The sequence below is a fragment of the Hippichthys cyanospilos genome, chromosome 13 (genome assembly GCF_059441005.1).
Source record: "Hippichthys cyanospilos isolate Australia breed blue-spotted pipefish chromosome 13, RoL_Hcya_1.0, whole genome shotgun sequence".
NCBI lineage: Eukaryota > Metazoa > Chordata > Actinopteri > Syngnathiformes > Syngnathidae > Hippichthys > Hippichthys cyanospilos.
This window is the reverse complement of record NC_142381.1, coordinates 15,599,493-15,615,178: the sequence shown is the minus strand read 5'-3', so window position 1 is coordinate 15,615,178 and position 15,686 is coordinate 15,599,493. Positions and strand designations below refer to the sequence as shown.

The following is a 15,686-nucleotide window of genomic DNA, read 5'->3' as shown; positions in this document are numbered from 1 at the left end:
TGCTGATTGAAGACATATGGTCCCAATGTGTTGTGGCCTCTTAGTTTTAATGCTCCAAAGTAATCTGCAACAGACTGCTGCATTTTCCCAAACACCTGCTCTTATTGACAATCCACTGAATGCCAACATTGGACTAAACCTGCTTTATTCTTGTCAAATCATCTATCCAGGGTGTACTCCTTTCTCCATAAAGCACAGGCATATACTCCATGATTCTGTCTATATTTAGCAACTAACATGATGATGGTAATGATGATATCTCTTGATGTTTTTCCTTGAGGCATTCGCCGGCTTCCGACGATTTCTGATTCCCAATAATCACACCTCCAGTTCAGACATCGACCATACCCGACCAGTAGGAATCACCAATGCTGCTACGAGCATCCTGCCAAATGGCTTTTATGGAGCTGAATGATACCGGAGCCAGGGATTGAAGCTGTGTTGCTGCAATGCACCAGCTTGTCCGCCATTATTACATTCCAGTGATAACAGAACAAACTAATGGGAATGAAGATGTAGGCTTGGGCTGCATCAGAAGATGCACTTTTGAAAAGTCGATCAAAATGGGCGGGGTTATGGTTTGCATGTGTTTTGAACTTCACAGAATGAAAGGATTTTGCCGCTCAATAGTAAAGTTATGTAAAATTTATGTACGGTAGTTATAAAACAGCTCTTGGTCAAAAATATGGTTATAAGCAAGACTGAGTAGAATAAGGAAATAAATGATTAAAAAATATAACTGTGTTGATAATTAACAAAATGTGGATTAAAGTCATTGATATTGAAAATGACCAATCACAGTTTAGCTTGCGAACATCACAAGACCAAACTCACAAAACGAGTGAGCCATAATTGAGCTTCAGCGGAGCAACTCTGATGTCATTATCAGTGGGTGGCAAGTGGCAAAATGTGTTACTGAAGGTATAAATTGTACATGAAAAATAATTTTTATCAACTTCAATATCTACAAAATAATATCTTTACTGCTGGAAATTGATAAATTGGACCAATTTGTCAAAAGATATTTATCGTACATGAAATAATAAAATTATAAAGTTAACTGCCAAATATTTTCAGACACGACTCGAATATCTGGAGTAGCTCATTCAATCAAATATGTAGTTACCATATATTTTGTACTAGAAAACACACCTAAAAGCCTTCAATTTTCTCAAGTGATGACAGTGCGCCTTATAATCTGGTGCATCTTATACAGTGCATAAACTGTGAGTTTTCATTTTGGAGGGTGAGAAAAAAATAAAATAACTTAATTGCCATGTAAATCCTTCCATTTTTAGCTCTATACATGCTCTAAATTTGAAGCATATTATAAGGTGCAAAAACAGTGAGGTTTTTTTTTTGTAAAAGAAAGTGATTTTTTTTCAAATGAATCCAGAAACTTTTCAAATCAAGAAAACAATATATCCTAAGGTTTTTGGTTGCAATTTGTTCAGAAAAAATAAGTGTAATTTGATTGAATATAATTCTATTCTTCAAAACTCTTGATTTGTCTTGGCATTGATCTAAACAGTCTTTTCATGTAATCAACAGGTATTTTTCCCATTTTTCAGTTAGTACTTTTCACAAGTCAAATGTATTCTTAATTTCTGCTTGAAAAGTTTGACTGACTTGTTTGATTGTTTTGTTGACATTCCCTTTAGCACAGCTCCATCTAGTGGATGAATAATGCAATTCGTAGCTTCTATTCTATGTGCCTTGTAATGCGGTGTGCCCAAGATATGAAAACCGTTTTAAAATAGGACATTCATTGAAGGTGCTTCCTATAATCCGGTGAGTTTTGTAATATAGAAAATAAGGTATATGTATTTGGAATTGAATCAGGTCTTTAGTTGCCAAAAACATGTTTTTACAGCTCAAAAAGGCTAAATAAGTATTCATTTAAAAGACTAGAAAATAGCCGCCCCTTTAGATGGGTATAAAATGATAGCTTCTGCTGCCTAATAAACATTGCACAAACACAATATTAATTAAAAAAAAAACACATTTAAGCTAGTGGGATTGCACTGAACATATTTTATGTGGGGCCAAAACAAGCCAAATTTTTATTCAAGGCCTGTTATGTTGTGGGTCGAATTGACCCATTTAAAATTTCAAGTTAAATGTAGTTTTTCAGCACAAGACTTCTTCTTGGCTACACTAAGAATTTCATTGTGTGGTATAGTACTATTCACGTGAGAGCAAAATCTTTTATAATCTTTTGTGTATAGTCAACATATCCATTCAAAATGACATTTGTGTAGATTTTTGTGAATGCATTTTTGTTAAAATACTTTGAAATTTCCTTGATAAATAAACAGGTCATAATGACCTGAAAAGTTTGATGAAGATTGAGATGTTTCTGGTGAAAAATAAACTATTGAAATTGGATTACATATATTTCTGACCTATTTAGTTGACGAAATACACCCTGAGTCAAAGATATTATTCAAATAAAAAAAAAACACAAATAAACAAACAAAAAAAAAGTCTTTTTTTTCCTACTTTGGGCAGTTATGCTTATGGAATCATTCTTGTAAGAAAATCCATCTTCTCAAATACCTTTTGTGTCTCCCCGTACAATACACATGACATAATTATTTGCTTTCAAGTAGATTGCATCTATGGTTTTAACGCTGAGTTCCAAATAGGATTTGCGCAGAGGTCGAGTTGAGACGATAATGCAGCATGGCCGGGATTTCTTAATTGCTGAGAATGTTGCACAAAAAACCCTTTTGGAATCTGACTTTCATCTGTGTCTTATCTCAATTACTCAGACCTCCTAATAGGTCTAATTCCTTAAATGTTCTGTTTGAAAATGCGTCCGTAATATCCAGCTCACACAGAGAGGCAGAAGACACGGAAAATAATCCATTTATTTCTACTTGGCTTAGGCTGAATTGACTTTCAAATAAAACCATAAACATCGACGCATCGATGTCCTGCACGTTGTGAGAAAAACATAAGAGCCCATGATTTGACACGGGTCATAAAAACTTGGCCCAATGAGGTCACGGATTTGACATACTGTCAGTCTGGTACAGAATCTGCAGACAGCAAAGAATCAATGTGATGTGGTCGCAGATTGGTCCCTAGCGCACTTGTGGGAGAAGATGTCACCTTTGACCCTTTTTACAAAGCGAATGTTTCCTTATGATCCCTGGGTTGTTCTGCACAAGTGCTTGATTTTCTATATTTTAGTCATGATATATCCTCAGGGCCCTTTCGTATAATATATGGAACATATCTAAGGACTCTCAGTAGACATGTAGCAATTAACCCTATTTATGTTACCCAATACTTTGATCTTTTCATCAAACGCATTTTGCATCAAATGGAAAGCACTGAAAGAACACACTAGGGAGCTGAAATTTCACCCAGATGGTGACAACATGATAACGTTCAACATGGCTCAATCACTTAGTTATTGCTTTTAATCCATCCATCCATTAGTGATGGAAAAATGAGGCCTTATTAATCACTTTTGATATATTTTATTTATTATATTTAATATGATTTCAAGATGGCATTCCACCAGCCTTCATTTTCAAACCAAGAGCACCATGAGGCTTAAGTTTCCAATCACTAATAGGACTAAACCATCCCTCGTTCAAAGTAATGTGAAAATAATTTGGAAAAAATGACTCAAAATGGTCAAAATATCACACAACTTTTAAAGCAAGAGTTTCACAACAGTTGAGAAACTTCTGCAATGTTGTTTTGACAAGACAGACCAAATAAGTGATACTAAAAGTCAGAAAAAAAATATTATGTTTATTGCGGGGGTTACGTTAAAAAAAAAATACCTGCAGTAATCAAAATCAAAAACCAAAATAAATTGAACTTTATTTTCTTTTCTTTTTTTTAGTTTGTTTCGTTTGTTAAAAAACAATACAGGCAAAAAATCAGATTTTTCGCCAGGTGTGACTTAGACGGAGGAAAATATCAAGAAAAAGAGCTACATCTGCAATAGATGAATGAAAATTCATCGTAACAGAGGTTGAATTTTATTTTTTAATAAACAAAATTGATTTTTTTTGACAGGTCTGACTTAAAAAGAATGACCATTACAGGAAAAATAGCAACATATAGCTGATAAATGAAAACCCGCATTAGAGAGAAGCCACAAGAACAACTGATTTGTAGTTTTATGAATTGATTATGTTCTACATAAACGAAACACAATTTGATATTGAACAATTAATTTTCATTTTATTTTTTTCCCAGTCCTATTCTTAACGTTTTAGAGCATTTGAATTTTAAGCAATTTCCAAACCTATGATTGTCAGTTAACCCTTGTCAACCCTTGTGGTATTATGTAACAAATTATGGAAATTCCTTCGATTTTTTTTTTTTTATTATAAAGTTTAAGACTCAATAGGGAAAATAATACTAAGGAGCTGAAATTTCCAGCATATGATTAAAACATGTAAAAGTTCAAAATGCAACAATTCTATTGTATGTCCAAGATTTTGTGCACAAAATTCATCATTGTCCAAATTTTGCACCATATAAAACCACTATACTCACAATTTTTGAGATGCATTTTAATACAATATGATTTTCCTGTGACTTTTGCAATATTTTGTTGAGCGGTGGTCAAACAGGCAAACATAAAATTCTTTGTTGAATTGTGTTTCACCTCAAGACAGTAGGTGGTGGTAGAGACCAGTTAATGGCTGTCTTAAGTCTCATCATCACGCCACAGACTACAAAGACAGAGCATACCACTTTTTTTTTTTTTTTGTGGGTGTTAATAAATGTAACCCACATATGTATGTAGAGAACTGATGCCACTGAACAATTTGAGTGGTTGAAGGAAAAATGTATTCATAAATAACTTGAATTATTACACTTTTAAAAACATGTATAAAATTACGGGGGACAGTGCGATTTATAAAGTTTGCAAAGTGTGTGCACAAGGGTTAAATCAGCCTCTTTTCCAAAGTCAGTTGAGATGTGGTCCAACTCACTCACGACCCTAATGAGGTGAAGCGTTATCCAAAATGGATGGATGGCTTTAGCCTGCTCAAGCAGATGGTGTCCCACCATTGATTTCATATCATAAAAAAAAACGCCACAGCATAATGGACATTAAATGATCCAAACTCAAATAAATAAATAAATAAGCAAAACGTTACTGCAGCATGCAGCTGGAATGGTCACGCAGGCATGCGGCCAGCGAGCGATTGGCCACCAGAGATTGCGGCGCTTCCTATTGATTGGTCGTCTAATACAGACAAGTGCTGGGGGTTATTCCGGGCTGTCGTAAAGTAGCAGGTTGCTGCCTTTTCATTTTAATGCCACATCAAGTTTGACCAACATTGGTCCAATCAGATCTCCTCCGCACACTCTCTCTCTCTATCTCTCTTTCTCTCTCTCTCTCTCTCTCTCTCTCTCTCTCTCTCTCCTCCTCCTCCTTGTCTCTCGCCAACTCTCTCTCTTTCTCTCTAGCGCACCTCAATGAACCTTATTGGTGCACTGTGAGCGACCATCATCTGTCCACTGGATTCCCATCGCCAGCTTCCGCGAACATATGCATTTGCCGAGCTTCTTCCCAAGGAGTTGAACAAGAGAGGTTGGAGGTGGCCAAAATGGCACAAAGCCGCGCGGTGCTGTTGCTACTGTGGCTCTTCGACGCATCATCCGCGGGATTTCCTAATCAGATTAATATCGGTAAGTAATTGGAGGGATGCGAATAAGTTAGTCTCAAAAACAAACAAATAAATAAATAAAAATATACTGCAGGTTTCTAGGAGGAGAATTGTTCCAAAAGTGCGCTTGATCGGATGACGTAATAACGAGTGAAATTCTCGATGAAATAAGTGATCGCGGTGTCGCTACTTTGCAGGGGGTCTCTTCATGCGCTCCACGGTGCAGGAGCACAGCGCCTTCAGGTTCGCCGTGCAACTCTACAACACCAACCAAAACACCACAGAGAAGCCTTTCCACCTCAACTACAACGTGGACAACCTGGAGTCGTCCAACAGCTTCTCGGTCACACACGCGTGTGAGTACAAGACTACTCCCGATATGCTCACTCAGCAAGAATAAACGATGCAGCCAATTATGAGCGTGATATCTGGCGAACAAGTTTCCCCTGTGCACATGCTAGCTTTGAAAAGAAGAATTTGCAGAGTTTGCACGTAGGCTGGATTTGATCATATAATTGATTTAGATAGGGTTAAGAAAAGTAGCTTATAAAACAGTAAGGCAATGACATACAATGCCTTGCTCTAAGCGTTTTTATAGGCTGCTTTATTGGCCATATACAGTATGGTGCAGAGCCGACAAATAAGCTCCCCTTTTCCAATGGCAATTAGTGGATAAAACGAGGAAGGGATGGAGTTGACAGTGACATTTGGGGATGTCATTTTGAAAAGATGAGGCCAGTGAATGGGGATGGGGTAGCGGGGGTGGGTGCCTTTTCGGAGCCAAACCGCCTTCATCCCTCTAACCCCTGCGCCGCGCGGTCATAATGGCCCCTCTGAGCCTCCGCCCGCTCCATCGGCTCACTCCCCCCTCTGTGTTATAGAGCATCTCCCCAGCATTGCAGAGTCAGCTCATTAGCACCCAGCCCTCATAGCACCTCACCGTGCTGTCATTGGGCAAAAAGGGGGGGAGAAAAAAAAAATCTATAGCTCCCCCCCGACCAGCAAACGAGTTGATCTGCAGAGGAGGTGGACCGGAGCGGTGAGGGAGATGAAGCAGAGCATCATATCGGAGGCAGCCCGGCTGCAAGAAGCCCAGCGAAGGCTTCCGTAAGAAACAATAAGCAAATGAGTGTGAATAAATAATAGATAGTAGCATGCAATTTCACGCACGTTGAAGAGGAATGGAAGCATAGGAGGGAAAAGGCTTGATATCGGAATCTAATTAAATTCACGGGCAGACTGAGCTTTGGTGAGAGAAAGGGGCTCCTGTGGGAGCCGTGGCCCCATTTCTTCTTTTCTTGCTGCCATGTTGAAGCTTTTCTATCAAGAGAAGTGTCTCAGGACGGCCTTCAACTTCACACGCCGCAACACTTGTGAAGTTTGACACAACTACTTTTAAAGGCCCGTCAGATGTAAAAAGTGTCACTTGATTATTTGGGGGATTTTATGATGGGCACGTTTATCTGCTATGCTTGAACTTCCTGCTTAATTCATAAAGGCAAGGCGGCTGTATTTACGGTGCAGTATTAGAGCGTTTCATACACACCATTACCCAAAAAGCAAAATCATTGAAAAAAGAAAAACATCTCAAATAGGGTTACAAGTATCGCTTGGTGTTCGTCGATGCTTCTCAATTATTTTTTACAATCCCCCTCCATGGAAAGAAAAAACATTTTGCGCTAACACACTCACTGCAGTCACTCTAAATGAGATAATTAACTGTGAAAATTATATAAGTATTACGATTAGTTAACTTTACTTTTTACAGAGGGATGTACGGCATATTTTAAATCTGAAAAAATTAGCTTAAAGGTACATCACATTGCCTGAAATAAGAAAAAGTTCATCCTTATTTAAACTAGAAACATTTTTGAGCAACTGACACGTTCAATATTGAAAAAAAAAGAATAAAAATGAACGTAAATTGATTGTTTTTTCCTTTTTATCAGACAGTGAAAGAATTAAACGAATTAAATTTCAAAAATAAAAACTTTAAAATCTTAAGTTTCTAAGAGGTTTTACCTGACATGTTTCGGCATTTAAGATTTTAAAGTTTTTATTTTTTAATTTTAAAATGTTTAATTATTTCACAGTCTGATAAGGAGAAAAACAACAGTTGGTTTTATATTATAGACAGAATGAATATTGTTCAAGTATATATGTAAATTGACCTGAATATTAACACCAATATCTTAAATTCTAACATGAAAAAAAAGGTCTAAAACATTGTGATTTTTTTTCCGCCTTCATCATTAATGTGATTTTGGAAAAAATGTTGCCAGCAATTTATAAAGTTTCTAGCCCCTGAACTTTGACAATGACAGCGCCAAAGGACTACCTGGTGCCATAGATGTGGAATTACACTACTCAGGGTGCCTCGCTAATTAAGAGGTGTAAGTGAAGACACTTAAGGGGGTAATGTGAGAATTTAACCGGGTTCCTGCAGGTATTAACACAAATATTTTAATTCTCTTTCATAAGGAACGGTTCCATTTCTTTTCAAATTAAGATCAAATTATTCATAAATTATTAATAGTGACTCCTTTTTTAAACGTTTGATAAGGATACATGTTGTCATTACTGACACAATATTATTATGACAAAAATGGTTTCAAAGCACTGCATTAAGTCACTTTTTCCCCACCCAAAACTGCTTTACACGAGTAACAGCGGGTAATTGGCTGAGCATTTACACTTGGGGCTAACTTTAGTTCTGTTGTCAGTTCTTATTCTATTTGAATGTGACGATAGCTAAATGCTACAACAGCATGTTTGTTTTGAACTCTGGGCTCCACTAGTTTGCCATCCTCGGAACATAACAGGATTTATACACTTGTGCAGTATTTTGACAATTTTTGGGCGATTTTATTCCCCGTCTTTCTCGCAGCATTTTATCTAAGGGATGACACACAATTAAGTGATCGCACCGTGTTGAATTTTGACATGTCACCATCTGGGTGAAATTTCAGCTCCCTTTGTTCAATGTGAAACTCATTTGATGTAAAGATAAAAAGATTGGATTGGAAAATACTGCACAGGGGTTAAATGATTTAACAATACTAGCAAGCCATATACATTACACGTGTTTTAATAAAAGACACTCTTATAGTACACAGCAAACATGCTTTGCATGTCAAAGTGAAAGGTGGCCAAAAAAGTGGCCATTATTGTTAATAACGATTATTTGTGAAAAGAAAAATAATGTCAGCATTTTGTATATGTTAGACAGAGCAAATGTGCATCCACCCTGAGTGACAGTGCGAAAACCAAAAACTGCACCATGAAACAGTAGATCTCGACATTTTTCAATGACATACCTCAAAACAGTGTTGTGCTGTTTTCATCTACTGTATTACACTTTGAAACAGCATTTGTTGTGTTATCTCTACGCATATTTTATTCTAAAACTCCAAAAGATAAATTGTGGAACATCCACTGTTTTATTTCTGGCTTGTCCGCTGTAAAATCGCATCATTCTTTATGAAAATAAAGTAACACTGCGTCACTATAACAACACTCACCACATTTGTTTCATGTTCTAAATAATTTGATCTTAATTTGAAAATGAAAGTAATGTAGAAACCCTATTAAAATCTCATGACCCACCTGAAGTGTCTTCATGTACCTCCAGGGGTACTCATTTGAGAACCACTGCCTTAAAACATACAGGAATTATTTGTTTTTCCTGATCTAAATTGCTAAATGTGTGCAGTCAAACTAAGATAACATATTTTTTAAACTTCATTTCAAACCATCCTCCAAATTTCTCCCCATGAATTTTAGTCAATGAGGCACACTGGTGGCTGAACGTGCGCATTTGAGTCAGCATAATTTGTCAAAAAGTGATCGGTAGGAAGTTCAAACATGTCAGGCTGTCAGCATCAAAGTATATAAGATCATCAATATCAAGCCAGCCTATACGGAGCGCTTAAGCGCTGCTAGCGAGTGGCTAATATTTGCTAGACACAGCTTTAATGGAGCCCGAGTCAAAGGGTAAACCCGAGTGCCCTCATTTGCCGATTGAACGTGATTTCAGAACGTTATGGTGCTTGTAGCGGGAGTAGGGAGCAATAATTGCAGTAGAAAGCCTGGTCAAGTTGTTACAATTTCAAAATACAATTTCAACAAACACTGAACACAGTTAGTAGCTCTTGCCGGCAACAGTGCGGGCTTCGCGTCACTTCCTAATTGGCTATCGGGTTTCTCATGTCATAATCATCACACCCAAAGCTCACCTGAACTGGCTGTTGATGACATGCAATCAAATCTTTTCTATCACGGTCTCTGACCTTTAACTAAACATATGAGGAAGGAAGAAAAATTCATTTTCATAATTACTTCCAATCACAAAAGAAACACTCGAGTTTCTGATTTGAATACTCGAAAGAGCGATAGCCATGATAAGCTAAGCCATACACTATATACGTATATGGTAATAGGATGAGCGGGCGGGCAGAAAAGGATGAGTCTGTTGGGTGGTAGCAGCCAGAGGAGTTGCTCACAGCAGCTCGGCGTAAACCGAGGTTGTTACTGCAGTATTTTTTAGAAAAGAAGCAAGCAGACTGAGCCAATGTCTGAGTCCATCCTTGCTTCACGCTCAGAGGCCTCAAGATTACATTTATTCTGTTTAAGCAATTCTTCAAACATTTTAGTTTGTAATGCGTATTTATATCTTGTTTTGAAATGTGTGATTTTAATCTGGAAGGTTGCGCTATAGTTTCGTTTCCTATTTTACGTTTCAGAAACCGATTGCTTGTCTCGCTCCAACCACATTCTTGGTGTCACCCTATAGCCCAATTGCAGAAACCGTATTGACTGGAATTCAAATGCATAACTTGTTACGTCGTCTATGTAGTCGGTCTGAACACAGCATTACCGTAGTTCCCCAAATATAGGACACACGTGTGAAAGACGTACCCTCAATTTTAGGGTCAATTTCTGGTGTTATCTATGTTGGTATGTGTTACCAACAGTTTGGAAACAACAAAAAACCTTTAGCAAGACAGAATAAATCTCATCTTTTTATTTCCATCATGTTTTCTTGTATTTATATTTATAAGTTATGTGTTTGTTGCGGTTATGGTGGCTGCCGACATTTTTGTGGCTTGCAGGTGGGTGAATCAAGGAGCTCTAGTCTAGTTCGTCCCATTACCGTAATTACTGTTAATAAGAATACTTCCTATATAGGAATATGCATCTGTACGTTACAACTCACTTATGCAGCTGACAGACACAATCTTCCTTAAATGTTGTCGTAAAAAAAAATAATTTTTAAGTTTCTGTTTGTAGGACGCACCCATACTTTCGGCCTTTGTTTTTGGGGAATCACGTCATTTGTTTTTCCAAGGCACGCAGAGCCGCAACATAAGGATGAACGAGAGGCGTGCGGCTCCGAAGCCACCGATTACCGACCCCCGGGCTAAGCAAACAAACACTCCGAAACACCTCAGATGATCTCCTCCGAGGCAACGACAGAACAATGAAATAAATCAGGTGTTTAAATGAGATTCATCTGCAGGCTCGCAGGCCTCGACGGCTGACTAAAACTCCTGCGCCGTTGACTTTTTTACATTTGTCAGCGATTGTTGTGCAAGCTGTCACAGTTATTTACTCGGATGTTCAAACTTCCTCATGACTCAGACCTTTTATGAGCAACACAGCATAGTACATTTAATTTTCATGAGGTGGCAATCCAATCAAAGACGTTTGGAAAGACGCGTTTATGTGGATTTGGGGAGTTAATCCATTTTGAGGCGGGCGTTACTGTTGGATCGATTAAAAAAAAAAAAAAAGGAGCACATTCTTCATACCCGGCATAATAGAGACATGCTTACAAGTGAGTCAAATTAAACTTAGCTTTTCAGAGAGAAAATATTAGAATTCACATGATAATATAGGCGGAGCGTCAGGACAATTTCCTTTCAAGTCGGCTGAAAGCCTTTTGATATTAATTGAATTAGTGACCGGCAGCAAACAAACGCGCGGCCACGGTTATCCTAAAGGCTGGGCTTTGTAGCCAAGCTTTTGCAGTTTGCTTTGGAGCAAATCCTCGTTGCTTTGAAGCCGCATCAGAAATTGGGAAATGTGTAATTACCAGCGCAGGTTCCATAATAGCTGGAGTCAGGCTGCTTTCCGGAGAAGAAAAGAGAAGTTCAAAGCGAAAGGGGAGCAGTTTGAAGAAAGCAGAGCGGACAGCGTTAATGTTCCTGATGGTCACGGCTAGCCAACTTAATGACCCCGCCATGCTTTCCTCTCCTGTTTACTCATCCTCTCCTTTTCTTCCACCCGAGGCGGAAAGAACACTGAGCCCTTCCCGCACCTTTCCTGGACACGCTTTTTACTCGATTACTCGCCTTGTTTTCACTCAAAGGCACAATCCTGCCACGTTTTGCTTTTGAAGCTCATCTCCATTTTCCGCATTTTCATTTTCCTAATGGTCTGCAGCCATTCTTGCTCCGATGAGAAAATGTGGGAAATGCATTTTTTTTTTGTTTGCGTGGATACAATATTCAACCTTCTTTAGCCTTTCACTTATTTTACATTCTTAAGTAAATTAAAGGCTGAATATCACGCACTAATCTTTTTCATCACCAGTCATTTTACCACAGGCACAAGTTCACCTTACAACCCTGCATAGTGCAGCAAAGCTGCTAAATACGTAATAATTTGCACTACATGATATTTTACCTTCCCCATGTGTACAGTATACAGTTTCTTTATGGCGTTATATTTGTGCCACAACTGCGAGCGCGCCAAAAAAAAAAATTGAGCGGAGAAAAATAAAACTGAGCGAACAAAAACAGATTTTAAGCGCAGGAAAAAAACTATTGAAAAGAAGTAGCTCGCTCAAAATTCCTTTGCTCGCTCGCAATAGCCCTCTCTCGCTCAACATCTCGCTCTTGCTCGCTATACTCCTCCCTCTCTCGCTCAACATCGTGTTTGCTCAAAATCGAGCTCTCGCTCGAGTCATCCTCTGCGTGCGCTCATTTCTGCTCACACGTTACGTTTGTGCCACAAAGATAGCCAATCAAAGCTTGTAAAAGCACGTTGATTGACAGCTTGGTATGCAATGAGATTGCTTGTTGTTTTCACCCGGAACGAGCAAACGAGAGTTGCGTCACATCGACTTGGGCAGGAGGAGGTGGGCTTATATCATTAAAGTACAAAAACTAACAAGGTAGTTCTGTCAAATGATATGATACAACAATAATAATTATATTAAAAGTAATAGCCATACATTGTTTCCAAAGAAGCTTACCTCCCACCCAATCCGTGTTGGCAGACTATATATATATATATATATATATATATATATATATATGAAAGATACATACATGAAAGAATAAAACTATAATGGTCTGTGTTTGAAAAGAAATCGCAGCATGACAAAACACTAAATTTGATTGGCTGATACCTGCAGAAATCTCGCACACCCTCTGAGATGCCTTCACGTACCGCCAGAGATATTCGTATCCCCATTTGAGAACCACTGCCTTGGATGACACACTCCAGAAGAACGGCGACGCAGAAATGATGACTCAAGTGACTGAATTGAAAGAGGAGAAAAGATGTGAGAAAAGATGTGAGAAAAGCAGTGCAATGCCTCATTGTAAACAAAGAAAGAAATGTGGTTAACACAGCCCGGAGACGTTCATACTGCAGTATTGGTACAAGCAATGCGCCCCAGAATTATTTATTACTTTTGCAGCATTCAGCTCGGATCTTATGTTGGTTACACAATGTGTGTTCAGGATGATATATGGTGATGATAAATGTGAAATATCCGCAAGATGAAAAAAAATATCTTGGGTGTAGCATCAGGACCCAAAAGTTTGGAGATCCAATAATGAAAAAAAAAAAATCAATTAAAAGTCAGGAGTTTTCCTGCAGCAGTTTTCAACTTTGTAATGCGATGGTTAAAATAACACAAAACATTAGGAGAATCATGAATATTCACTGGCTTGCATGCACCCATTTTTCTTCTTGACAATGAACACAGACTTTAGGGGGAAGTAAACCCCCAAAATGTTTAAAGCAAGAATACATTGTATGAGCCAGCACTAGCTAAAATACTGTACTGATTAATATTACATCTGTGGACTAAAATCTTAAACAAGGTTTTCAATCAATGTAAACAAAGCACTGTATTAGGCGAAATAGTCGGCAGCCATGGACCTATGAGTGTGTGTGTGTGTGTGCGCGCTTTTTTTTTTGTAGAAGTATGATTTTTAGTTTAGCTATACGTCTCAGTAAGCCCTGGGTTAGGGTTAGGGCTCTTTCAGTGCCAAGCAATATTGGAAAAGGAAACCTCTCGAGGGCCGGTACAGCATTTTCACTCACGTTTCTAGGCCAAGAGAACATTGTCCGCAATGTTTATGTAAATATGGGTGCTGCCCTTGAAAGATTGACTTCCATTCTTCAGTTACACTTACATCTAGGTAACAGCTGTGTTGTAAGTGTTGAAACACTGCCATCCAATGGTCACACTTATCACTACAGTGCTCAATTGGCTTTTTTTAGGGAAGCATTAGTCAAGGGTGACAGCTCTTCTCCATAATAAAAAAAATGTGTTTGACCAGTCTTTTATCATTTATTTTTGTTATTCCTGTTTAAAAAAATGAGAATTCTCGTCCATGGCACTGAATGAGTTAGGACACAACAATCAAGCTAGCTAGCTAGCCACGCGTGGAGGAAAGGAGGAAATAGCAGTTAGCTGCTAGCCACAAGCTGCTAATGCATGTGGACTATGTTTGTATCATACAGTTTTAATCAATACCAACATGATCATTTGGTGATTTATTTATTTTTTTAAATAACCATATTAAAGTGACAATTAAACCTGAATTTGGAATGGTGCTGATTTTGTGTGAGGGTTCAAAGAGACAGTATTACGACAATATAAAATCGGAAAGCAAATAAACAATGTAGGAATAGTGGATGTGAGTTATCCAGGATTTTAAACAACAAATGTAAATATGGCAGTCTTCAGAAGTGATATGATAGGGTTTTTTTTATAACATTTGTTTTAGAATCAATATTTTTGAGGAAAGAATAATTATTTAATAATATAATTGGTTCCGTTTTTATAGTCCTGTAGTGAGAGCTAGGAATCCCAAAACATTTTTTGTATCTAACCAATTCCCAGTGTTTCAATTTTTTTACATCGTTTTCTGGTTTTGCTCATCATTCTCTCATCAGTTCCAGTCGCAAAGTATGACATCACCACACAGGTTGCATAGCACACCATGTAAGGCATCGCTATCTGCAGTTGTAGCGCAGCATGGTGCTTCATGACTCAATCACTCGGTTTGGTTATATTCTACAATGAAGGAAACAGGGCAGCTTGCAATACTTGGAAAGCTTAAAATCAGAATCGTAAAAATCTTATTTCCATCACTACCTGAGTAAAGTTAAAGGTAAAAATTACCTGATTAATCGACAAGTAATTAATTATCACATTAATCAACAAATATTTTAATAATGGGGAGATCATTTAGGGCTATTGTTGAACTTAAAATTATCCAAATCGTTTGAATTTTGCCTCTCAGCAGGAATTATTCTCTTATTCACGAAAGCAGACAATTTTTTTTATCCATTTTTTAATCAAAATAAAGACATTTGCAAACATAGTAGCATGCGCGGCATTATTAGTTGGGAAGTTGTTACTACACGAAAGAATACTACACAAACAGTAATTGGTTAACAAACAGTAATCGGGTGAAGAAAATCGTTTAGCGATACAATTTAATGTCAAAAATTAATTTGATCAGATTATTTGATTAATACATAAAATAATCGAATGATCGATAGTGACACCCCTAACGTACAGCAGAGAACCCACTATAAAAATGTAAGTAATTCTCTGAGATAGTTCCTTATTACAGTACCATCATTTTTTAGCTTTAACTTCAAATAATTTCATAGTGTTGTTCAGGCAGTCCATTTTCCACAACAGCGTATGGCAAGTGTCTGAATTAAAGGAGACACCCAAATCTTTCCACACCTTTCTTTTTTCTTTGTTTGTTTTCTGGTTGG

General features: G+C 37.7%; 1 protein-coding gene across 4 annotated transcripts in view; it reads left to right on the top strand.

Moving 5' to 3' along the window:
• The first annotated feature begins 5,471 nt into the window (after positions 1-5,471).
• The window catches only part of LOC148414004 (glutamate receptor 3-like), a 117,110-nt gene continuing 106,895 nt past the window's right edge, over positions 5,472-15,686 (top strand). For 2 of the 4 annotated variants that reach the window (XM_088431101.1, XM_088431100.1), the window contains exons 1-2: positions 5,478-5,673; positions 5,849-6,007. In XM_088431101.1, coding sequence (XP_088287227.1) covers positions 5,592-5,673; positions 5,849-6,007 — 241 coding nt within the window. In that variant the 5' untranslated portion in view covers positions 5,478-5,591. Of the gene's footprint in view, positions 5,674-5,848; positions 6,008-15,686 lie in introns of all 4 variants that reach the window. The other 2 variants (XR_015867577.1, XR_015867576.1) reach the window with 2 other exon arrangements.